The sequence below is a fragment of the Chiloscyllium plagiosum genome, unplaced genomic scaffold, assembly GCF_037043375.1.
Source record: "Chiloscyllium plagiosum isolate Xiang-an unplaced genomic scaffold, Cpla_swu_hap1 HiC_scaffold_30, whole genome shotgun sequence".
NCBI classification, from domain to species: domain Eukaryota; kingdom Metazoa; phylum Chordata; class Chondrichthyes; order Orectolobiformes; family Hemiscylliidae; genus Chiloscyllium; species Chiloscyllium plagiosum.
The window spans coordinates 38,991,855-39,017,778 of NW_028270168.1; the positions used below are offsets into that span (position 1 = coordinate 38,991,855).

The 25,924-nt window shown below is 41.2% G+C and overlaps 1 protein-coding gene across 2 annotated transcripts in view; it reads right to left on the bottom strand.

The window, feature by feature from the left end:
- Positions 1-20,772: 20,772 nt before the first annotated feature.
- Positions 20,773-25,924, bottom strand: part of LOC122563725 (angiopoietin-2) — a 243,994-nt gene continuing 238,842 nt past the window's right edge. For both annotated transcript variants that reach the window (XM_043717869.2, XM_043717870.2), the window contains one exon: positions 20,773-23,374. In XM_043717869.2, the coding sequence (XP_043573804.2) occupies positions 23,214-23,374 (161 nt within the window). In that variant the 3' untranslated portion in view covers positions 20,773-23,213. The remainder of the gene's footprint in view (positions 23,375-25,924) is intronic.

Genomic DNA, 25,924 nt, shown 5'->3' on the forward strand with positions numbered 1-25,924 from the left:
CATATCCTACCAATCAGACAAAGACCCATTTATGCCTCCTCTATATTTTCTTCCAGCCAACCAATCTTCTGTCCTTGTGAAAATCTCACCCACTACACCACAAACTCCTATTTTTCACAATCGTCTTTTATGAGGCACCTTGTCATATTTCTTCTGGAAATTTAAATATGATATGGATGCCAGCTCCCCTTAATCCACAACACATGTTACTTCTTCAAAGAATTGGTTAAATATGATTTCCCTTTTACCTTGAGTGTTTCTAAGTGCCCATCTACAACCTCTGTAATAATTATTCTAAACCTTTCCCCACAACAGATGTCAAGCCAGCTGACTTGCAGTTTCCTTCTTCCAGCCAACCTCCCTTCTTAAATAGATGATTAGTATTTGCTGCTTTCCAATTTAGTGGAGCCTTTCCAGAATCTTGCTAATTTCAGAAAATTAATGCCAACACATCTATTGCCTCAGTCATCACTTCTTTTAAGACTCAAGAGCGAACTCCCTCTGGACACATAGACTTGTCAGCACACAGCTCCATCAGTTTACTTAGCACTACTTCCCTAATGATTGTAATTTCACTATATTCCACTCTACCTTACACCTCCTAATTTACAGCTATTACTGGAATAGTGTTTTTTGCAATGTCTGTAGTGAAAACAGAAGCCATTTATTGTCACCATTTACACACACCAGTACCCAGGACTCCAGGCAACACACTCTGCTCCTTTCATGGGTGAAGCTGCTGTGCTTGGGGTCAGGGACAGAGCCACTGGTTTTGGATTGGGAGTGGGGCAACCGTTGTCATGTCAAGAGCTGGGGACCTGAACCTGGAGCAACACTGAGGACCCATGATTTCTGTCCTTACCTCTGTTTTCTGCACCACATGGATGCCAGTCATTCAAGAAGGAAGCTCACCACCACCTTGTTAAGGACAATCAGGGATGGGTATCAAATTCTGTTCTTGCCATTGATGTCCACATCCCAAAGAAATCTTCCAAAAAGTTGAAATTTGTGGTCCTAGGTGCCATTGAACATGTATGGTTGTGTGTATATTTACATAATGAGATCAACTGGAGAGTTTAACTTCAAAATTGGGAGGTGGACGGGAGGGAGGAATTTTGTGAGATCACTATCAGTTGGGGAATGGTACTGGGGAAAGTTATGGAGCTGCAAGTGGAGATGTTCTGGTGGCTTTTGTTCCTGTGCTCTACTGTTCTATGTTCTAGGGCATTAAAATGATAGCTAATGGGGCAGTTAATTGTTAGATTCTGAAAATGTTCTGTGAGTTTTTAAAATTTGTTTTTGGGATATGGGTGTCTCTGGTTGGATCAGCATTTATTGCCCACCCCCAGTAGCCCCCTTGAGAAGGTGATGGTGAGGCTGTCATCTTGAACTGCTGCAATCCAGTTGCTGTGGGTTGACCCACAATGCCATTAGGGCAGAAATTCCAGGATTGGACCCAGTGACAGTGAAGGATCAGTGATATATTTCCAAGACAGGATAGAGGGTGGCTTGGAGGTGGTGCTGTTCCCCTGTATTTGCTGCCCATGGCCTTCTGGTCTTGGGTTTATAAAGTCTGGGTTTGTCTGAGGAGCTTTGGTGAATTTCTATGGTGCATCTTGTAGATTCTCTAGGATGGCGGGAGAGTGAGACACTCTAGCTGGAGCTCCTCTGCTCTACCCATTCTTTTCTCTTTCATTTATTTTCATTTTCCTCCTTCTTGCCTTTTATTTCGACTCATGATATGACTGTAGTGACTATCCTTTTAACTATATCTTATTTTTGTAAAATAATGCAACTATATTTTTATTCCTCATTTTGTATTAAGATTTGTACCTCAGTACTTTGTATCTAAGATAGCTTCATAAGAGGTGACATAGTAAAACGTTTCACTGTAGTCCTGTGCATCTGTACTTGAGTATATGTGACGTTAAAGGATATTCTATTCTTTTCTATTCTATTCTGGTTCAGATAGTACTCATTGCTGCCACTGAGCATCAGTGGTAGAGGGAATGGATGCTTGAGGACATGGTGCTAATCAAGCAGGCTGCTTTGTCCTGGAAGATGTCAAGCTTCTTGAGTGTTATTGGTGTTGCACACATCCAGGCGAATGGGGAGTAATCTATCACACCCCTCACTTGTGACTTGCAGATGATGGACAGGTTTAGGGGAGTCAGGAGTTGAGTTACTTGCCACATTATTCCAAGTCTCTGACCTGCTTTTGTAGTCATTGTGGTCATGCGGCAAGTCCAGTTGAGTTGCTGGTCAATGGTAACTTGCACAATGTTGATAGTAATGCTAACATCATTGAGTGTCTAGAGACAAGGGTTAGATTTTTTCTTGTTGGTGATGGTCATAACCAGGACTTACTGTGGCGCAAATGTTACTTGTCACTTATCAGCCCAAGATATTGTTCTGATATTGTTCTGATATTGTTGTATTGTAACATGGACTGCTTTAGTACCTGAGTTGCTGATGATGAATAATGTGCAATCATCAGGTGAACATCCCCCTTCTAACCTTATGAAAGAAAGGTCATTGATGCAACAGCTGAAGATGTCCTTGAGCTGAGATGACTAACGGCCCACCACCAAGGCCATCTTCCTATGTGCCAGGTATGACTCCAACCAACAGGGAGTTTGTGAAATAAATATTCTTGTTCGAATTGAGTAAGTAGAAAATATATTTGCTAGTATCACATCAGTGGTACACATAGAAACATGACAGTAGAAACAAGGAATAAAAGTAGACCACTTGGGCACTTGAGCCTGCTCTGTCATTCAATAACATCAGGGTTTGATTTGAATTTAACCTCAATTCCGCATTCTGCATACGCCCGATAGATTTTCATCTACTTGATAATCAAGGATCTGTATCCCTTTTCCTTAAGAATATTTAAAATTCTGCATCCATTGCCTTATGAGAAAGTAATTGCAAGTTGTTTTCATCTTCCCCGTTTTAAATGGGCAAGACTTGTATTTGTAAAGTATGACACAAGTTTTGGATTCTACAACAAGAGGAAACATCCTTTCCACATTCATCCTGCCGAGGCCTCTCAGGATCTTTTATGTTTCATTTACGTCGCATCTGAATCTTCTAAACTCCAGAGGATACAGGCCGAGCCTACCTAGCCTTTAATCTGAAGCTTTTCCTCAGAAGATAGTCTGCTTGTTACAGGTCATTCAACTTACTGACATTGCCATTTGCCTTTATGTACATTCCTGGTGACGATTTCAGATACTCCACTAACCACAGTGGTTTCTATGGACACTATTTTAGATGTAAAATGCTATCTAAAGTGTTAAGAAAGTGGGCGTCACAGAGAATTTTTACAACACATGACACTTATTCATGAAGCAGTTTGGCATATTTATGCAAGTTTTAGTTCCTAAAACAACTACATGCAACCTGAGGAAATTCACTTGACTTTCATTTCTCTGCTCTTTCTTTAACCCAATACGGAACAGCCCTGTAAGGCCCAAGTAGAATGTATAAGTTGAACTGTGAGATAGCAAAAATATCTTTTTGCAGTTGCTGGTCAGCACGTAATGGTTGCTGTGGAAGAAAATAGCAGGAAATTGGAGAAGAAGGGAATGCAGAAAGTGAAATGTGAAATGTCGAATAACGAACAGATTTCTAACTGATTCAAATCTGAAGCAGTAAAAGATTAATTAAAATTCAGTTTATCGGAGAGCTATTTTTGAATTGTTTTTGGGACAGGCGAGCATACTTCAGCATCGGAACAGAGTAAGACCATAAGATCATAAGACATAGGAGTGGAAGTAAGGCCATTCGACTCACCGGGTACAATCCACCAATAATCGTGGCTGATGCGCATTTCAACTCCTCCTCCTGAAGCCCTTAATTACTGCGAGATCAAAAATTTATCAATCTCTGCCTTGAAGACATTTAATGTCTTGACCTCCACTGTGCTCCGTGGAAATGAATTCCACAGGCCCACCACTCTCTGGCTGAAGAAATGTCTCTTCATTTCTGTTCTAATTGGACCCCCTCTAATTTTAAGGCTGTGCCCACGGGTCCTAGTCTCCCCGCCTAACGGAAACAACATCTCAGCATCCACCCTTTCTAAGCCATGCATTATCTTGTAAGTTTCTATTAGATCTCCCCTCAACCTTTTAAACTCTAATGAATACAATCCCAGGATCCTCAGCCATTCATCATATGTTAGGCCTACCATTCTAGGGATCATCCGTGTGAATGTCCGTTGGACATGCTCCAGTGCCAATATGTCCTTCCTGAGGTGTGGGACCCAAACTTGGACACATTATTCTAAATGGGGCATAACTAGAGCATTATAAAGTCTCAGAAGCATATCTCTGGTTTTATAGTCCAACCCTCTTGAGATAAATGACAATATTACATTCGCTTTCTTAATCACGGACTCAACCTGCAAGTTAACCTTCAGAGAATCCTGGACTAGTACTTCCAACTCCCTTTGTAATTCGGCTTTGTGAACTTTCTCACCGTTTAGAAAATAGTCTATGCCGATATTCATTTTTCCAAACTGCAAGACCTCACATTTGCTGACATTGAATTTCATCAGCCATTTCCTGGACCACTCTCCTAAACTGTCTAAATCTTTCTGCAGCCTCCCCACCTCCTCAGTACTATCTATCTGCCTGTCCACCTAACTTCGTATCATTGGCAAATTTCATCAGAATGCCCCCAGTCCCTTCATCCAAATCATTAATATATAAAGTGAACAGTTGAGTCCCAAGACTGAACCCTGCAGGACACCACTTCTCACCAGCTGCCATTCTGAAAAAGAACCTTTTATCCCAACTCTCTGCCTTCTGTCAGACAGCCAATCCTCAATCCATGCAGTAGCTCACCTCGAACACCATGGATCCTCATCTTACTTAGCAGCCTCCCATGAGGCACCTTATCAAAGGCCTTTTGGAAGTCTAGATAGATAACATCCACTGGGTTTTCCTGGTCTAACCTACTTATTACCTCTTCAAAGAATTCTAACAGGTTTTTCAAACACGACCTTCCCTTACTAAATCCATTCTCAATTGTTCTAATCTGACTCTGCACTTCCAAGAATTTAGAAATCTCATCCTTCCCGATGGATTCTAGAATTTTACTAACAACCGAGGTTAGGCTAATTGGCCAATAATTTTCCATCTTTTATCTTGATCCTTTCTTGAACAAGGAGGTTACAACAGCAATCAGCTGGAACTTTCCCTGACTCCAGTGAATTTTGAAAGATCACAACCAATGCCTCCACTATTTCCTCAGCCACCTCCCTCAGAACTCTAGGATATAGACTATCTGGGACAGGAGATTTATCAATTTTTTAACCGTTTAGATTTTCTAGCACTTTCTTTTTTGTAATGCTCCCATACTCAATTCTGCCCCCTGACTCTCCATAATTGTTGGGATATTACGCATGTCTTCCAATGTGAAGACTTACACAAAGTATTTATTAAGTTCTTCAGCCATTTCCTTATCTCCTAGCACTAGCCTTCCAGCATCAATTTGGAGCAGCCCAATATCTACTTTTGCCTCTCGTTTGTTTCTTATGTATTGAAAGAAATTGTAACTGTCATTTCTAACATTACTGGCTAGCCTACCTTCATATTTGATCCTCTCCTTCCTTATTTCTCTTGTTGTTATCCACTATTTGTTTTTGTAGCCTCCCCAATCTTCCAATTTCCCAGTACTTTTGGCCACTTTATCGGCTCTCTCTTTTTCTATGATGAATTTCCTGACTTCTTTTGTCAGCCATGGCTGTCCATTCCACCCCCCACCCCCCTCCAGATAATCTTTCTTTTCTTTGGGATGAACCTCTGTACTGTGTCCTCAATTATACCCAGAAACTCCTGCCATTGTTCCTCTACTGTCTTCCCCGCTAGGCTCTGCTTCCATTCGATTTTCATTCGTTCCTCTCTCATGCCCCTGTAATTACCTTTATTTAACTGTAACACCAGTATATCTGATCTTGCCTTCTCTCTTTCAAACTGCAGACTGAACTCTACCATATTATGATCGCTGCCTCCAAAGTGTTCCCTTACTTTAAGATCTTTTACAAAGTCTGGCTCATTATATAGTAGTAAGTCCAGAAAAGCTTGCTCCCTTGTGCGCTCTATCACAAGCTGTTCCAAAAAGCATCCTGTCAGCATTCCATGAATTCCCTTTCTTTGTATCCACCAGCAACATTATTCACCCAGTCCACCTGCATATTCAAGTCCCCCATGATGACCATGACCTTGCCTTTCTGACATGCCCTATCTAATTCCTGGTACATCTTGTGCCACTGGTCCTGACCACTGTTAGGAGATGTGTACATAACTCCCATTATGGTTTTTTTGCCTTTGTGGTTCCTCAACTCCATCAACACAGACTCCGCATCATCTGACTCTATGTCATTCAGTGCAAGATTTAATTTCATTCCTAACTACCAAGGCAACCCCGCCCCTCTGCCCACCTCCCTGACTTTTCCATAAGATGTAAATCCTTGCATTTTAAATGCCAATCCTGAACCCCCCGTTACCATGTCTCTGTGATGCTTACCACATCATTATCATTCACGATGATTTGTGCTGTTAATTCATTTATTTTGTTACAAATACTATGGGCACTCAGGTAAAGTGCCTTAATGCTAACTTTCTTTCATTATTAGAGATATTGGAAATCATAAGTTGTCCTAAGTTATCTTTCCTTTTTGCTGCATTCCAAGTCTGCTTCGAGCTTAGACCCACTGACACACATGCTATCCTGCAGGTGCAGTGGACAGTGAAGAAGGTTACCTCAGATTACAACGGAATCTTGATCAGATGGGCCAGGTGGAGTTTAATTTAGATAAATGTGAGGTGCTGCATTTTGGGAAAGCAAATCGTAACAGGACTTATACACTTAATGGTAAAGTCCTAGGGAGTGTTGCTAAAATTTGCTTTCCCAAAATGCAATACCTCGCATTTACCTAACTCCATCTGCCACTCCTCAGCTCATTGGCCGATCTGACCAAGATCCCATTGTAATCTGAGGTAACTTTCTTTGCTGTCCATTACACCTCCAAATTTGGTGTCATCTGCAAACTTACTAACTACACCTCTTAAGCTCACAACCAAATCACTTATATAAATGACGAAAAGTAGTGGACCCAGCACCGATCCTTGTAGCACTCCACTGGTCACATACCTCCAGTCTGGAAAACTGTCTTCTACCTTTGAGCCAGTTCTGTATCCAAATGGCTAGATCTCCCTGTATTACATGAGATCTAACTTGCTAACCAGTATCCCATGGGGAACATTGTCAAGCGCCTTACTGAAGTCCATTCAGATCACATCAACCTCTCTGCCCTCATCAATCCTCTTTGTTACTTCAAAAAACTCAAGTTTGTGAGACACGATTTCCCATGCACAAAGCCATGTTGGCCATCCCTAATCAGTCCTTACCTTTCCAAATACGTGTAAATCCTGTCCCTCAGGATTCCCTCCAACAACTTGCCCACCATCGACATCAAGCTCATCCGTCTATAGTTCCCTAACATGTCCTTACCACCTTTCTTAAATAGTAGTAACACATTAGCCAACCTTCAGTCTTCCGGCACCTCATCGATGACTATTGATGATACAAATATCTCAGAAAGAGGCCCAATAATCACTTCCTGGCTTCCCACAGAGTTCTAGGATATACCTGATCAGGTTCTGGGGATTTATTCGTTTTTATGTGTTTCAAGACATCCAGCACTACTCCTCTGTAATATGGACATTTTTCAAGATGTCACCAAATATATCCCTGCATTCTATGTCTTGCATGTCCTTTGCCACATTAAACACTGATGTAAAATATTCATTTAGTATCGCCCCCATCTTCTGCGGCACCACATAAAGGCTGCCTTGCTGATCTTTGAGGAGCCTATTCTCTCCCTAGTTGCCCTTTTGTGCTTATTGAATTTGTTAAAACACTTTGGATTCTCCTTCACCCTATTTGCTGAAATAATCTCACATCCCCTTTTTCCCTCCTGATTTCCCTCTTAAGTGCACTCCTACTGCCTTTATACTCTTCTAAGGATTCACTCAATCTCTCCTGTCTATACTTGACATATGCTTCCTTCTTTTTATTAACCAAATCCACAATTTCTCTTGTCATCCAGCATTCCCTACACCTGCCAGCCTTTCCTTTCACCCTAACAGGATTATACTGTCTCTGGACTCTATCTCATTTCTGAAGGCCTCCCATTTTCGAGCTACCTCTTTACCTGCGAATTCCCTTTACCCACCCAATCACCTTTCGAAAGCTCTTGCCTTAAACCATCAAGGTTAGCCTTCCTCCAGTTTAGAACTTCAACGTTTAGATCTGGTCTATCCTTTTCCATTACTATTTTAAAATGAATAGAACTATGATCGCTGGCCCCAAAGTGCTCGTCCACTGACACCTCAGTCACCTGCTCAATAGTAGGTCCAGTTTTGTATCTTCCCTAATAGGTTCATTCACACACTGAATAAGAAAATTTCCTTTTGCACACTTAATGATACCCTTAAACCCTTAATGATATGGCAGTCTCAGTCGATGTTTGGAAAGTTAAACTCATCTACTATAACTATCCGATAACTGAAACCTCCTTACAAATTTGTTTCTCAATTTCCCGCTGATTGTTAGTGGGTCTAATACAATCCCAAAAGGGTAACCAGCCCTTTCTTATTCCTCAGTTCCACCCAAGTAACTTGTCTGGATGTATTTGCAGGAATATCCTTCCTCAGTACAGCTGTAATTTTATTCGTTATCAAAACACCACTCCCCCTCCTATCTTGGCTCCCTTTCTATCCTTCCTGTAGCATTAAGCTGCCAATCCTGTCCATCCTGAGCCACATTTCTGTAAATGCTATAATATCCCAGTACCATGTTCCTAACCATGCCCTGAGTTCATCTGCTTTCCCTTGTAGACCTCTTGCATTGAAATAAATGCAGTTTAATTTTTCAGTCCTAGCTTGTTCTCTGCTTTGTTCCTGCCTGCCCTGACTATTTAACTCACTCCCTTTCCTAACTGTACCAATCTCAGATTGATCTCTTTCCTCTCTATCTCCCTGGGTCCCACCCCGCTTCCTTAATAGTTTAAATCCTCCTGAGCAACTCCAGCAAATCTCCCTGCCCATATGTTAGTCCCCTTTCAATACAGGTGCAATCCGTCCTTCTTGTACAAGTCACTTCTATCCAAAAATGTGAATCTTTCTCCTATATACTAGCTCTTCAGCCATGCATTCATCTGCTCTATCCTCTTGTTCCTACCCTCACTAGGTCACACACTGGGAGTAATCCAGATATTACTACCCTTGAGGACCTCTTTTTTAAATTCCTTCCTAAGATTTTATATTCTCCCTTCAAAATCTCATCCTTTTCCCTTCCTATGTCTTTGATTCCAATGTGTACAATGACCTCCTGCTGGCCCCTCTCCCCTTGAGAACATTCTGCACCCTCTCTGAGACATCCTTGGTCCTGACGCCAGTGAGGCAACACACTATTCTGATTTTTCGTTGCTGGCCACAGAAAAATCGATCTGTGCCTCTGACTAGGGAGTCCCCTAACACAAACAGTTGCTTGGAACCTGACGTACCTCTCATTACATTAGAGCCTGACATGATACCAGAAACTTGGCTGTTTGTGCTACATTCCCTTGAGAATCCATCACCCCTTACATTTTCCAAAACAGCACACTTGTTCAAAATGAGGATAGCCACAGAAGACTCCTGCACCACCTGCCGACCTCTTTTACATTTTTTGGAGTTTTAACTCATCTTAATGACTGTATCAGTGGCTTTTCTCCCTTCATTTTACCGCTATCTATCACATCCCCTTGCTGTTGTAAATTCCTCATTACCTCTAACTGTCATTCCAACTGATTCATTCAATCTGATAAGATTCATAACCAACGGCATTTATTGTGGATATAATCCTCAGTAACTTGTAAACTCTCCCTAAACTCCCACATCCGACAAGAAGAGCATATCACTCTACGAAAGGCCATTTTTGCTTCTTCCAATCTACAGACCCAGCAAATAACATTGTCTTATTCCTCTACAAAACACTGCACTAGGCTAACTCAGTACTTATGACCTAAGAGACATATCTCAATAAAACATATGATCCAGAAAGAACCCACTCTCCTCACTATTGTAGATTTACAGCAAGGCTATACTTAAAACTATTCATTTATCTGTTCCTGAGCTGTGAGCTCTCCCACACAGGTTCCTCCAAGATCAGTTGTGAATTTCACTGTTTTTGTTAAGTTTTCCTAGATGCACTCCAATGTCCAGCAATACGTGAATTCAACCAGCAAAGGCAGTAACTGTGCAATTTCACTCTGTGTCAGTTAGCAGTGTGGGATTCTTTCTTTCTCTCTCTCTCTTTCTCTCTTTCTTTCTGTTTGAGTGTATTCTGTCATTCTGCTAGGTCGTGCCCGTCCTATATAATAATGCTATTACTCTGCCTTAATTCCACATCCTGCAATACCTTTGCTGAACAAATGTTGATCTTGTTTTCAACATTTTCAATTGACCTAGTTTTCTGGTTGGAGTGTTCCAGATTTCCGTGAATACATGTGTGAAAAAGTGCTTCCTGCTTCACTCTTGAATGGCTTGACTTGATTTGAAGGTTAGAACTCTTGATTCTGGACTCTCACAGTGAAGGAGATTGAGTAGATAGAGAGAAGTTATCATATTCGTTAACCTTTGAAACACTTCAATTAGACCACACCTTAACCTTTGCATCTTCGAAAGATTACTCCAGTACTTGGTAATAGCAAAATTGTTGCGGGCAACATTGAAGCTATAATCAATTTGACTCAGTAATTCTGAGGAAAGACAGGTGTGTTTGAGTTGGCAGTAACATTTGAAACAAATGTAGATCTTATTAAAAAGTGTGAAAGAAAACCCTACAAGACCCCATGAATAATTCAGTCAGACTAAATCATCAAACAATGGGATATGAGACAGGCTGGGAAAGCTATTACCAAGCATAAAACGAGATGGATGAAGTAAGCCAAAACATTTCAATTAATTGTTGAAGTGTGATTGCTTCCCACCTACCTAAGGAATTCTTGGAGAATTTGCATCTGATTTGATGAGAGAAATAGATTGAACGGTCAAGTTGCTGAAGGACAAAACACTAAGAATGAATAGTGTTCATGAAAGGCTGCTTAAAAAAACATGATGGAGCACTGCTGCTGAATTTTCTAGCTGGCATGTCTCATTTGGAAATCTGGGAAGCAGCTACAGTATTTGGCCATTAGTGCAAAGATGCAATCATCAACCTGCTGTAGCGAGAAGTTGTAAAGTGATGTGAAAGCTGCAGAATACCATCAATTGTCAAATACATTTTCTCTACTGTGATGTTGAACAAATCTAGCTAGCTTTTGACACAAAATCTAATGGAAATCAGTGAGATTTTGAGGTTAACAATGATCGATTTCTATATGGTGACTGATGACAATATCAAAAGTTTACAGTCCCCTGAAGCCTGAATTTAATTGATTGCAAAAGAATATTCAATTAGCTTCACAAACATTGCCTTTGGAAATGAATACAAGTGTCTGTGGTACTCTAGAACCTGGTTACTGGGAATAGATGCTCTTACAAAGCAGCCTACTCAGGCTGTGCATCAGTTCTTCTGCAGTTTAACTAGTATTCACACACAGCAATTTTGTGACTTGTCCCCATTGCTATATAAAATACAATGAGATTGATTCGAAACTAAATACTTCATTATGTGAACAGGCTTTAGTGCTAACATGCCAAAGTGTCAGAGAGACCTGGTATTGAATTACTACATCAAATAGTTCCCAGAGAGCTGAGCTTTAACCTGCCTTCTCAGTGGTTTTCATAGAATGAAAGTTAGATTGAATTAGTGTATTAGCAAGGTGAAAGTGAAGACTGCAGATTAGCAGATGAGTCAACGGTGATACTTGAATAATAATAGCACAAACTCAACGGAATCCCTGTCAGAAGCAGAAAGTAAAGACAAGACAGTGGGGGGGAAGATGGCTAAATAATTCCTCTCTGACATCGGTATCTTGGAGATTGACTAGGTTCTTTGACTTTATTGTCGTAGTACAAAGACAAGAAAACAGGATGGAGCAGTAGGCATGCACCTGGAAGAAGAATCATATGCAGGCTGGCCAGACGTCTCTTCTCAGAGTACCTGGTCCATCCATCTCCACTCTGACTCACACCCCCATCAGGTGACCACTGACATTGGGACCTGCTGAATTGATTACTGCAGGACCCCTACAGACTGTCCAATGCACTGCAGTCATTGCATCTGCATGCAAATAGTCTGCACTTCTCATTTCTTATGGCAACAAACTGCAGGTAATGAGTCAGCAATAGCAATATTTTTTCATCAGGGAAGGTGATCTGCTTGGTGGTATTATCGTTAGACTTTTAATCCCAGAGAGTCGAGAGTGTGGTACTGGAAAACCAAAGCAGGTCAGGCAGCATCCGAGGAGCAGGAGAGTCAACGTTTCATGCAAAAGCCCTTCATCAGGAATGAGGCCGTGGGCCAAGGGGGTGGTGAGATAAATGGGAGGGGGGAGTGGCTGGGGGTGAAGGTAGCTGAGAGTGCAATAGGTAGATAGAGGTGGGTATAATGGTGATAGGTCAGAGCGGAGAGTGGAGCAGATAGGTGGGAAGGAAGATGGACAGGTAGGACAGGTCGTAAGGGCGATGTTGAGTTGGAAGGTGGATCTGGGATAAGATGGGGGGAAGGGAAATGAGGAAACTGGTGAAATCCACATTGATGCCATGGGGTTCGAGGGCCCCAAGGCGGAAGATGAGGCATTCTTCCTCCAGGCGTCTGGTGGTTAGGGAGTGACGATGGAGGGGGCCCAGGACCTGCATGTTCTCGGCAGAGTGGGAGGGGGAGTAGAAGTGTTCAGCCACAGGGCAATGGGGTTAGTTGGTTCGGGTGTCCTGGAGATATTCTCTGAAGTGCTCTGTAAGTAGGCATCCTGTCTCCCCAATGTAGAGGAGACCACATTGGGAGCAACAAATACAGTAAATAACATGTGTGGAAGTGCAGGCGAAACTTTGATGGATGTAGAAGGCTCCTTTGGTGCCGTTGATGAAGGTGAGGGGGGAGGTGTGAGTGCAAGTTTTGGAATTCCTGTGGTGGCAGGGAAAGGTGCTGGGAGGGGAGGCTGGGATGATGGGGAGGAGGCGTGGACCTGACGAGGGAGTCATGGAGGGAACGGTCTTTTCAGAAAGTGGATAGGGGTGGGGAGGTTGCCCAAAGCCCTTTGGTGGTGGGGTCCATTTTTTGGTGGTGGAAATGGCAGAGGATGATGCGATGTATATGGAGGTTGGTGGGTTGGAAGATGAAGACCGGGGGTTCTGTCTTTGCAGTTGGAGGGGTGGGGTTTGAAGGCAGAGCTGCAGGAAGTGGATGAGATGTGCTGGAGGGTGTAATCAACCACATGGGAGAGGAAATTGTGTTCTTTAAAGAAGTGGGTACTTTCTGGATCATATGTATTCTGTGGTGGAACTGGTCCTCCTGGGAGCAAATGTGGTTCAGGCAGAGGAATTGAGAATAAGGGATAGCATTTTTACAGGAGACAGGGTGGGGGGAGCAGGTGTAGTCCAGGTAGCTGTGGGAACCGATGGATTTGTCTGTGTTGAGTCGGTTACCATTGATCGAGATGGAGCTGTCCAGGAAGGGGTAGGAGGTTTCTGAGATGGTCCGGGTAAATTTAAAGTTGGGGTGGAATGTGTTGGTGAAGCTGATGAACTGTATAACCTCCTTGTGGGTGCATGAGGTGGCGCTGATGCAGTCATCAATGTATGGGAGGAAAAGGTGGGGAATGGTGCCGGTGTAACGATCCATGTAACCGACAAAGAGGCAGGCATAGCTAGGGCCCATATGGGTGCCCTTGGCTATGCCTTTTATCTAGAGGAAGTGGGAGGATTCATAGGAAAAATTATTGATGCTGAGTACCAGTGTAGCCAAACAAATGAGAGTGCCAGTGCAGGCCCTGGTCATGACGGATAGAGGTGTATAGGAACTGGATGTCCATGGTGAAGATGAGGCATTGGAGGCCAAAGAAATGAAAGTCTTGGAGGAGGTGGAGACCGTGGGTGGTGTCCCGAAGCGATAGGACAGTATCAAGGGATGTGGAGGTAGTCTCAGGACTCGATTCAAATCCCTGCTATGGCAAATAACAAAGTCTGAATCCAATAAAGATTGGAATTAAGAGTCTACTGATAACCATATTGGGAAAAAAACCATTTACTTCACAAATGTCCTTTAGAGAAGAAATTATAGAATACCTACAGAGTGGAAACAGGCCATTTGGCCCACCAAGTCAATACCGACCCTGCGAAGAGTATCCAGGTCCATTCCCCTTCACTATTACTCTGTATTTCCCCAGAATAATGCATCTAACCTAAACATCCCTGAACACCATAGGCAATTTGGCTTGGCCAATTCACGTAACCTGCACCTCTTTGGACCCTGGGAGGAAACCAAAGCATCCAGAGGAAACCCACACAGACACAGGGAGAATGTGCAAACTCGACACAGATACTGAAATCGAACCCGGGTCCCTGCACTGTGAGTCAGCACTGAGCCACTGTACTGCCTCCAATCTGCCATCCTTACCTGGTCTGGCCTACATGTGACTCTCAATTCCATTCAGGACAATTAGCGATGGTCAACAAATGTTGAACTAGCCAGTAATGCCCACAAATCATGAATGAATTTTAAAAAATCATGTTACTCAGTATATGCTATGGTGACATTTATACAATCTAGCACAGCAGGTCAAAGATGGGAGGCATCATGAGTATTGGGTAACCAGATTTGACCTGTACAATGTGATGCCTACAGCCACATTTGAGGCATCGAGTCCTCTTCAGTTCTGGTATAAGACATAATTAACATGCAGCACAATACTCCACCAATCAATGGCACCCAGTAAAGTAGGGAAGTCTGCAAACATTTTAAACCCTTTTGTCTACTCTGCCTGCTTGACAAGAAGGATTGAAGTGGAATTATTTCTTTCTGAATAGAGAGCATCAGTGACCTTATTTTTATTCATTCAAGGGATGTGGCTGTCATTGGCAAGGACGCAGTTACAGCCCGTTCCTAACTGCCATTGAGGAGCTGAATTTGAATGACAACTACAAACTGGGAGAGGTTGTTAACATCTTCAGCACACAGCCAGAAGGGAGCCAGACACATAGACGTTCACTGCCACAGTCACCTTGACAGTCACTGATTATGTGATCCTTTCTCTGTTTCAAGTCTGTAATTCAGGCTACAGCAGTTGGCAGAATTAAATAATGACTTTCTTAATGAGGTGGAGACTTCTCAAACATTGGTTGTCACTGAGGTTCTTGCTGGAGAATTGCTCCCTGAATACCCTGGCTGATACGATCATGGGTTCAATGTGTTGTTTAATATCAAATTCAATTTGATTGCCGAATGTAATATGAGTGGACTCCACAGAACATTCTGCAACAACCATTTATTTCAGCTCAGTCTAGATATACAGTATCTTCACATTAAGTTATGATTTCTCCTTCCTTCTAGCTCTGGAGGACTGAATACTGAGGAAGTCAATCCAGGTGTTCCCCAGGAAACATTGGATGAATCAAGACATACAGAACCTGCTAAAAACCAGACATGAGGCCTTCAGATCAGGAGACCCACTCAAATATAAGGAATCCAAATATGACCTTCGCAGAGCCATTAAGACAACCAAGGACCAATACTGATCCAAACTAGAGACCCAGACGGACACCCAGCGACTACGGCAAGGACTGCATGTCATCACAGGTTCTAAAAAGAGACAATGCAAGACAGCAGACAATGACACATCCCTCCCAGATCATCTCAAAGTCTACTATGCTTGCTTCAAGCAGAACTTTGACAGAGGGGTAACATCTATTCTGACAAGTCTTGACGAACCTATCCCAACACTCACTGCATCAGAGGTCTGATCAGATTTTCTTCATGTGAATCCAAGGAAAGCGAAAGGACCAGTCACAGGCCATGCACTCACAGTGTGCGCAGATCAACTGGCAGATGTCTTCTCGGACATCTTCAAGCTCTCCCTACAGCAGGCCACTGTCCCTGCCTGTTTCAAGAGGGCCAACGTCATCCCTGTGCCTAAGAAGACTCATGCAGCATGTCTCAATGACTACTGCCCAGTGGCCCTAACTTCAGTGATCGTGAAGTGCTTTGAAAGCTAATCATGGCATTAATCAATTCCAGCCTCCCCACTACTCTTGACCTACTCCAATTTGCCTATCGGACCAACAGATCCACTTCAGATGTCATATCACTTGCCCTTTTCTCCTCCCGAGAACGTCTTGACACAAAGAACAGTTACATAAGAATCCTACTCATTGACTACAGTTCAGCTTTCAACACTATTATCACCTTGAGACTGATTACTAAACTTAGTGAACTTCGACTAAATCTCACTCTCTGCCACTGGATCTTCAATTTCTTGATCCACAGGCCACAATCAGTGAAGATTTGGAACAATATTTCATCCTCACTAACACTCAACACTGGAGCTCCCCAGAGTTGCCTACTTAGCCCCTACTGTACTTACTGTATACCCATTACTGCATCACAAAATACCAGACTAATGCCATTTACAAGTTCGCTCATGACTCCACCATAGTCAAATCTCAGATGGCGATGAAACAGACTACAGACGAGAGGTGGAAGACCTGGAAAAATGGTGCACTGAGAACAACCTAGCTCTCACTACCAGCAAAACCAAGGAACTCACTATTGACTTTCGTCAGGTTGTTACTCATGCCCCCCTACACATTAACAGCACAGAGGTGGAATTAGTGGAGAGTGTCAAGCTCCTGGGAGTGGTCATCCACAACAAGCTTTCTTGGACTCTTCATATGGAAGCACTGTTTACAAAAGCCCAACAATGTCTCTTCTTCCTCAGGCAGCTGAGGAAATTTAGTATGACGGTGAATACCCTTGCCAACGTTGATAAATGCGCCATCAAGAGCATTCTGTCTGGATGTATCATACCTGGTATGGCAACTGTACCATTCAAGATCGGAGACTGTTACAAAGAGTGGTGAACTCAGCCCGGACAATCACAAAGGCCAACCTCCCATCTGTAGAATCCATCTACCAGGCTCGCTGTCAAGGAAAGGCTGTCAACATTCTCAAAGATCCATCTCACCCTGGCAATGTTTTTCTACAACCTCTACCATCAGGGAGAAGGTACAGAAGCCTGAACACATGCACCATCTGGTCTTGTAACAGTTTCTACCCTACTGTTGTTAGAATACTGAATGGACTCACAAACTCTTAACATTCGCCAGTGTTTTTGTTTTTGCCACTGTTTACCTATTATTTCCTTATCTATGCTATTTAACTCTGTGATCTGCCTGTATTGCTCACAAGACAAAGCTTTTCACTGCACCTCTGTACACGTGACAATCAATTCAATTCAATTCTCTTCAATTAATCAGGTTATTCCAATATCATTTCCACATCATCCTTCCTTATGCTTCTGATATTAATCCCATTATTCTATGTCGAGAACCCTCTGTATCTTCCTCCTTCTCTCCTAACAGCTCATCCTAACGTGCTTATTCTTCTGCGTTTCCCCAACTTCAGCCTCACGTTGATTGTCCAGTCCCTTTGCCCCTTTACTAATGCCTGTGCCTTTAGGTATCTGGGCTCCAACTTCAGGAGATCTGTTTCTAATTATCTCATTCTTACTTCGCACCATTCTTGAACTAATTTCTTTCATCAAATATTTAGTCAATGACAGTTTGCTGGCACCAACCCAGGTAAAACTGCAATATTTTGAGTACAGATTGAGCCTGGTTGATGGTGTAATTTAGCATCTACTACTCAAAATAAAAGTAACCTTTAGCAAACTTAAGCTTGTTTTCATCATATCACTTTTTTCTTCTTAGATTATTGACTCCCTGCTGGTGTTCAGTCCCATTTGTGGCTGTTGATCTTTGATGGAACATTGTGAAGTGATTGCCTGAGAGCATTGGTCAATATTGACAAAGTCACTATTTTGAAAACATTTTACCTTTGACATATGCTGAAAATCAATTTATCCCTGACTTAACATGAATATACATTTCAGGGTAACAGTCTTTCTACAAATTTTAGATGACAGAGCAAATGCTTTTGTGAAACATTGGATCTAGCTCCAAACAAAATCACATGATTCACGAAGTCGTGTTCAACACTGTGGTCCTTGCTTCTGCTGCAGTCCTAATGGCAAGAGCTAAGTGATTAAACACACCTTGCTTTAATTTATTTCCCTCCAGATTACAAATGAGAAACAGATGGCTCTCACAAATTATTGCTAATGAAATGCTTGTCAGTACTGACAAACATCCTATTTTACAAAACAATAGTGTCCACATATTAAAAAACACAATTTTTGTTCAACTTCTCATTGCTAAACAAGTCCAATCAGTCACACACATGTGCTGTGGCCAATTGCACAGAAGGAATAATAGATTTAGTTATCAGAATGTGACAGAGTGATTTGTAAAAGCATATTCTCTGACCATCTCCTGTAAACAAGGCAATCTTGTGCTAAAATTATTTTGTATCAACCTATTGAATTTTTAACTAGGAAGTATATCATAATTAAGTTAGAAATTAGAGGAAAGAGAGTGTTGTAGAGGTTTGCGCATTAAATGGAATATTCACCATAGAAACCATTTGGCACAACAAGACTGTCCTGGTGTTTACGCTTTATTTAAGCCTCCACCCATCCTTCCTCATCTAATTCTATCAGTATTACCCTTCCCTTTTCTCTAATTTGCTTAGCTTGCTTCCCAGCACAGTGGCTTAGTGGTTAGTACTGCTGTTTCACAGCACCGGGGACCTGTATTTGGTTCAACCCGTGGGCGACTATCTGTGTGGAGTTTGTACCCTGCCATTGTGAATGCATGGGTTTCCTCCCACAATCCAAAGATGTGCAGGTTAGGTGGATTGGCCAAGTTAAACTGCCCATAGTGTCCAGGGATATGTCGACTATGTGGATTAACTATGGAAATGCAGGGTTGCAGGGATATTGGGGGGGGGGGGCTGCTGGATCTAGGTGGGATGATCTTCAGAGAGTTGGTGTGGACGCAATGGGCTGAACGGCCTGTTTTCACACTGAGGGATTCTATGATTACCGTTATATATAACAACGCTATTCACCCCAATTACTATCTGTAACAGCAATTGTCATATTCTCACCACTTGACTTTCCTGTCAAGAACCTCCCTTTGAATTCAATATTTGATTTGTAAACATTGCTTACAGGAGACATGAATACAAAGTGTTTTGTCTTGTATTCATCAGATAGGAAGCAATAATTTATGCATCATGAGAAGAAAGTGCTGATTGTTTAGATTAGGGTTAACATGAAAATGAATTCGGAACTGATAACTCATAAAGTTCAAACCAGGCAAGTTAACTGATTGGTAAGAGCCCTACCCACAGGAAGCAGCAGGGATTGGTTATTTTCTTCAGTGGAGAACATGCAATCTTTGGTCATATTGTTTGGGCTTGCAAATTACAGAGCCTTGTGTGTAAACAAATATAGCTTTGGCAAACTTGGTTGAATCACACAGCAAGCCCAATTTAATACATTTCTGGTTTAAATCAGAGCACATTTAGGATTATCCAATAAATGTGGTCCAATAGCAGAATCACATCTAATGTTGGAGATTTTATTCTAAGTTTTGCAAGCATGAGGTGATTGAGTACAATTGACATGCTACCTGTGTTGTTTGAAAGAGTCCACCGATCATTAGGACAAATGGCCTCAGTAACTGACATCACACCAGCATCGGAATTCATATTCCATTCCACTCATTTGTGTAGCAGGCAGAATATTTTCTTTTTGTCATGAAAGTAGTATCCTGTTAACAGAGGCTATCATTCATTTATTTACTGTGAAATGGCATTGTAAGACATCCACAAACAAACCAATGGGCAAATAGATTCAAAATAATCAAAGCCAATCTCAAAAAGTGCAGTCAATGTATGAGATGTTTCCCAAGGAGTACAATAACCATATATGATAAGATTGATAACTTGTTATTTTCTGCATAAAATAAATTTGTTTGCCCTCTTTGTCCTTTCATGTTTGTTTTTACGTCTCATGGTACCTGCTAACCATTTACATTTAAGAACATTTTTACAGGCAACAGGCCTGCTCATTGTATAGCAGTGTCATCAAACACCATAATGTGAGCAAGCGCACAGAGGGCTGAGGTGGGGATGGGGTTGACAATTGTTTTTGACCTACTGTGGAAATGGATTTCCCTCAATGTTATAGGAGAAATCTAGAAAGGTAGAATGGGGACAAATGACACTGACAAAACATGTTGGAGCTCTGATCACAGTACCACCCTTTACTGGTTCACCATATGCATTATGGTCATAAGTAATTTTAAACAATATATATAAACTAGAATGTTGGTCAAACATCTGATGTATTACAGCTTTAATGCACAAAGGTCACAGTGATAATGATCCAGTTCTTTTGCTTGCAGACAGAACAGAGAAAAGCACAAATAGAAATTTGAACACTTGTAAAATTATTCCAAAAACTGCTGGAAATTGTAAGCTTATGCTTCATAATGTCTAAAAAGCAAAAGTATGCAAACATTGTCAATTCATTGTTTGCCAATTTATTTTATGTTTCCTTTTGTAGAGTAAGTAGCAGTAATATTTTCTAATATCTGAATGTACTGGAAACACTGAATAATTCAGTTAAAATTAGTTAGAATTATGACCAATGAATCAATGTTTGTAGTACTCTTTATTTCAACAATCTGATATAGAAAAAACAATCTTTAAGCAGAACCTAATTCTTGACTTTATGCTTCAGATGACTTAGTAAGTCCTTCATCACACTTATAGGTTAGGTCTGTGGTGATGTATTTTAACAGATTCTCATTTCTGGTAATCACACTTTCTTGGTTCTGTTACAGACAGAATGAGTATAATTCAGCACAGTTTTGGTTTTCTGATCATTCCTTAGACATGATGTGTAATCCATTTTTGCTCCACCTGTTTATAATGATTAACCATTGCTATTGGCACACTCTTTATATTTTACTTGGAGCGACATTCCAGTATTCTGACACACATCTGTGTTGTACTCTGCGCAGAGAGGCCGTGTGAAATAAGAGATGAACAATTACAAACTGGTGTTCCTTAATTAACACTTGGCAGTGGAATTGTTAATCTTATAAAAAATGTTAATAAAAACTTGCCAATCAACTTTTTTTCCAAAAAATTAATCATTTCAAGCTGTGTCTATTCTCAGTACCCTGCATCTGTGCAGGGACCTGCCTGGGAATAGAGGCTGGGAAATCGAGTTGTCCAGAGGTTGTGCTGTAAAGCCGAGAAAATACACAGGTCACTCTCACATAACAGCTTGCAGCACTTTTGCAGTCAGAGCCAACAAGTTGGCCAATTGTTCTATCCTGGTACTGGAGAGTTCACAATGGAAACAGCAGGGAACGTGGAAACAGTAGGTTTGATTTTAGTGATCAAAAGATTAAAATCAAAAGATCTTGGAACTCATGCAAGGTTTGTTCTTTCTCTCTCACAAAAGGTGCTTATTTGTCTTTAACATCTTATGGGTATTGTTATGATATGCCACATAGGATGATATCCAATTTATGTGCTGTTAAGCATTCAAATAATGCACGTTCCACATTCAGTAGTATTTTAAAAACGCAGTGACCCCATATTGGAAGTAACAAGGGGGCTGGTATGCAGGCAAAAGTTAAATGATTTAAGAGAGTTAAAAATCACACAACGCCAGGTTATAGTCCAACAGGTTTACCTAAAAGCACCAGTTTTTGGAACTTGCAAATAAACTTGTTGGACCACAACCTGGCGTTGTGTGGTTTTTAACTTTGTACACCTAGACCAACGGTGGCTCCTCCACATCATGATTTAAAAGAGTGTAGCCAGATGCAACTATTCCAAGTGAAACTGTATTTTTTGGGGGAAGTTTGAATTTCATTCCATGTTTAATCATGATCATGACCTTCGTGTTTTCTCCCAATTTTTGACTTTTTGACTGATGAGAATCTGAGAAACAAAGTGCAATTGTCAGAGGCACAATTACCAATTTTAGAACTAGCTGTGCCCTACAAAAGCAACAATCTCTCAATACTGGATCACAGTTGAACTGGATAGGTTTCCTCAGTCCTTATACATGCAGTAGAAACTTTCACAGTAAATTGTCCAGCAGAGACTCATTGCAAAAGAATGAAGTGGCCAAGGCTTCATGCACTGAAAGATATTTAACCATGTTTTGATAAAGAGGTCCAGCATCAGGCTCTCCACATACAGCAGATTTAATCATCATTGTAATGAAGAAAAAGAAACAAAGATGTCAAAAGCACAGTGATACAAACAGCTGGGCATGCAGCAAATAGAACATCTGTTAGAATGCAAGTCAGCAGTGACAGCCAACATACAATGGGATTTTTTTTTTGGAACAAGCTGTACATGTTGGCTGCTGTAGTAACTAAGCCTACCCAGAAAACAGGCAGTCCCCAAAAATATGAATGAGGCACAGATGGGTAAACATAAGAATGTAAATATGCAAAGATCCCTTTTCTCTCAAAGACCTTACTAGGAAAGCACAACAAAATATGTTTTGCTCATTAAACAGTTAAACATATTACATTTACGCTATGGTTTGCTTTTGCAATGGTCTTATGCTTCAAAAGCTACTGAAGGAGAAAGCAGATGTGAAGCTTGATGCATTGGAGACAGCATTGAAGGCAGCTGACAAAGAATGAAGACTTTCAAATATACTTTGCCCTGAATCTAGATTATGTCAATGGGCAACACATTCTTTGCATCATTCGAGTTGAACAGGAGAAGTCCCGAGGGGATTTCCTATTTCATGAACTAGTTCAATGGCAAGTCACTTAATATTCTCCTTTCAGCTTTCCGCCGAGAGTGTCCTTGTCAATCTTTTCACCACTGAAGAAATGCAGCAAGGCTTTTTTTCAAAAAAAAATATTTTCTAGCAAACTGCAGGCTGGAGGTGCATAGCTATGGTGGCAAAGCCTTTAATATTTATATCCCACCAGTGTGTGCTAAACAATTTTTAAAAAACTGTAATCAGTGGTTGTGCGGCAGATGCAGAGTATCCCGTACATGCGAATGGCAAATTCCATGAGCTGTTCCAAAAAGCAATGCCGATGCATTGCTCAGAAACCTACAGGCCGGATCATCATTGTGGTGGACTTGAGGGAATAATGTGATCCTTTCCAGTAGTGCCACTTGATCCCATTAAAGCGAATTGTGTTCAACCCGCCTGAATAATACATGCCATTCAAGTTAGAAGGGCCACAGGCCTGAAACCACCATCCTGCAGACAAAAACAAACAAATAAAACAATGTTTACAGAGTATTCTTCATAATACCATAGGCAGAATATGAAATGATGTGGATAGGTGACTGTGGTTGCTTGTGTAGTGAATTCTTAATTTGGGCTATACCGCCTGGCAAATATTCCATTTAATTCATGGGCAGTGCAAAATTACCAATAATATTATTTTAGTTAACTGTCATGCATGCAACCCGCCTCCTCCCACCCTGCCCCAGGAACTGATTCAAAGATGTAGCTTTGGCAGAGGGGCAGAAACCATTGGCACGGTGAATCTATTCTTTAAAATTCATTAATAAGATGTGGACATTGTTGGCTAACCCAGAATTTATTGTCCATCCCTAATTGCTCCAGAGAGCCGTTAAGAGACACCAGTCTGGAGTCACATGTAGGCCAGACCAGATATAGATTGCAGTTCTCTTCCTAAAGGATACTAAAAAGTCAAATGGGGTATTCCTGACAATTGACAATAGATTCATGGTCTGCAATAGAATTTTAATTTCATATTACTTTTTTAGTTGAATTCAAATTCCACCATTTGCCATGGTGGAAGTCAACTCTGGCTTCCTAGTACATTACCTACCACTCGGCCATCACTTCCCCATTGAATAAGAGCCAAAGAACAATAGCAGCAAGAAAAAGTGTAGCAATTTAATGTGGAAATGTTAGAACTACAAAGATATCTTATCTGGGAGAAAACATATCAAGTTGCTCTGAAACTCAGCAGCAATTGTTACCTCTCACCATAGCACAATCCGCTATTCAGTATCTGCAGGTGCCACATCCTATTTGTGAGAAAGTATACACTCGTCATTTTCAGTAGGTGTACCCAGGAGTCGATCTAGCCACATTTTCATGCAGGGCAGGTTTGCTCTCATGAATGGGTAAAATTAGTGGGAAAATTGGATAACTAGCAAAACAAGAACAAATTCAACGGTGTTTTCTGGGATTGGTTGGATGTATGGAATGCATTGAGTAATGAGAGGTATGATGTTATGCATTTGGGAAATCCAAATAAAGCAAAGGAAAACATAATTAACAGGAAGGTATTGCTTCTAAGTTGTTTTTTCTTAAGTGCCTAACGGTAGCAAGCGCATGGGGAACACCATCATTTCCGAAATATATTGGTCATGAATTGGTTTAAGTGCATATTTACTAGAATGATTCTGAAGTTCACAAGGTTATACTCTGAGGACATTTGCACAACCTAGAGTTTAGAAGATTAGGGAATGATCGATATCGAGGTCTTTAAAATGATAGGGATTCAATTGAGTGGATACAAAGAAAAAAGTACCTTGATTTGTATGAAGTAGAAAAGAGATCATTGCAGAATATAAAGTAAAGCAAAGTCTCCATAATTCCAGAGGACTATAGGGCTGCTCTCTCATTAGAGAAAGATGACTGGTGATGGTTTAACCTGAGGGTCACCATATCTCAGGTGATGGATGAGATTGAAGAGATGAGACCTTCATGGTAATGTCAGCCAATACAAGAAATTGAATCCATGCTGTTGATGAAACTGCATCACAATCCAACCATCCATCTAAATTAGCTAAAATTGTATTTACCTACACAATATCAGGAATTCAACAGACCTAATTCTTTAAAGAATGATTCAAGTAATGACACATCATCAATTTTCTCATGTTGATATTTTAGAGCTAAGAGCTCACAGTAAACTCAAACTTAGAGGCATCTAGTAATAGAGTTCTCATTTCCTTATTGTTTAATAAGTCTTAAAGCCAGGACTAGCTTTACTGGTTTTACACATGGCGAAAAATAATAATTTATGATGCTGGGAAAGGTCCCTAACATTGGTTTTATGAACAAGACAGAGAAAAGACTACAAACTTTACATTCTGAAAGACTTTATAAACTGAGAAATATTGGATCCAGTTGAAAGTAGGAACTCAAGATGATCGTTTGATGGGTCATAAAGACTTTCTCCCGATCAGGAACAATTGGGCTGCCAGAAATGCGGACAAGATAACTGCTCAAAATTTCATGTCAGACAGTCATGCCACAAAATGGTGCTTTGAAATCAGTCAAAAAATGTGGTGCTGGAAAAGCACAGCAGGTCAAGCAGCATCTGAGGAGCAAGAGAATTGATGTTTTGGGCATAAGCCTTTCATCAGGAAGAACTTATGCCCGAAAGGTCGATTCTCTTGCTCGTCAGATACTGCTTAACCTCCTGTGCTTTTCCAGTACTACACTGTTTGACTCTGATCTCCAGCATCTGCAGTCCTCAGTTTCTCCTACTAGTTTGAAATGACCATGGTAATCTTCTAAATTATAGAAATGGTTCTTAAATCCAGTTTTCAGCTGGAGATCTTTTCTTAACATTACTTTCACATCTTAAATGGACACTGGAACCTGGGAAGTAAATAGTTTAAATTTTTAGAGGGGAATATTAAAATAGAAGAACAAAATGACAGTACAGAATCCCCACAGCATGGCAACAGGCTATTTGACCTATCACCTCCATCCCCAACCCCATTCACCTATTGTACTCTTTGCTACCTTCTCCCCCGC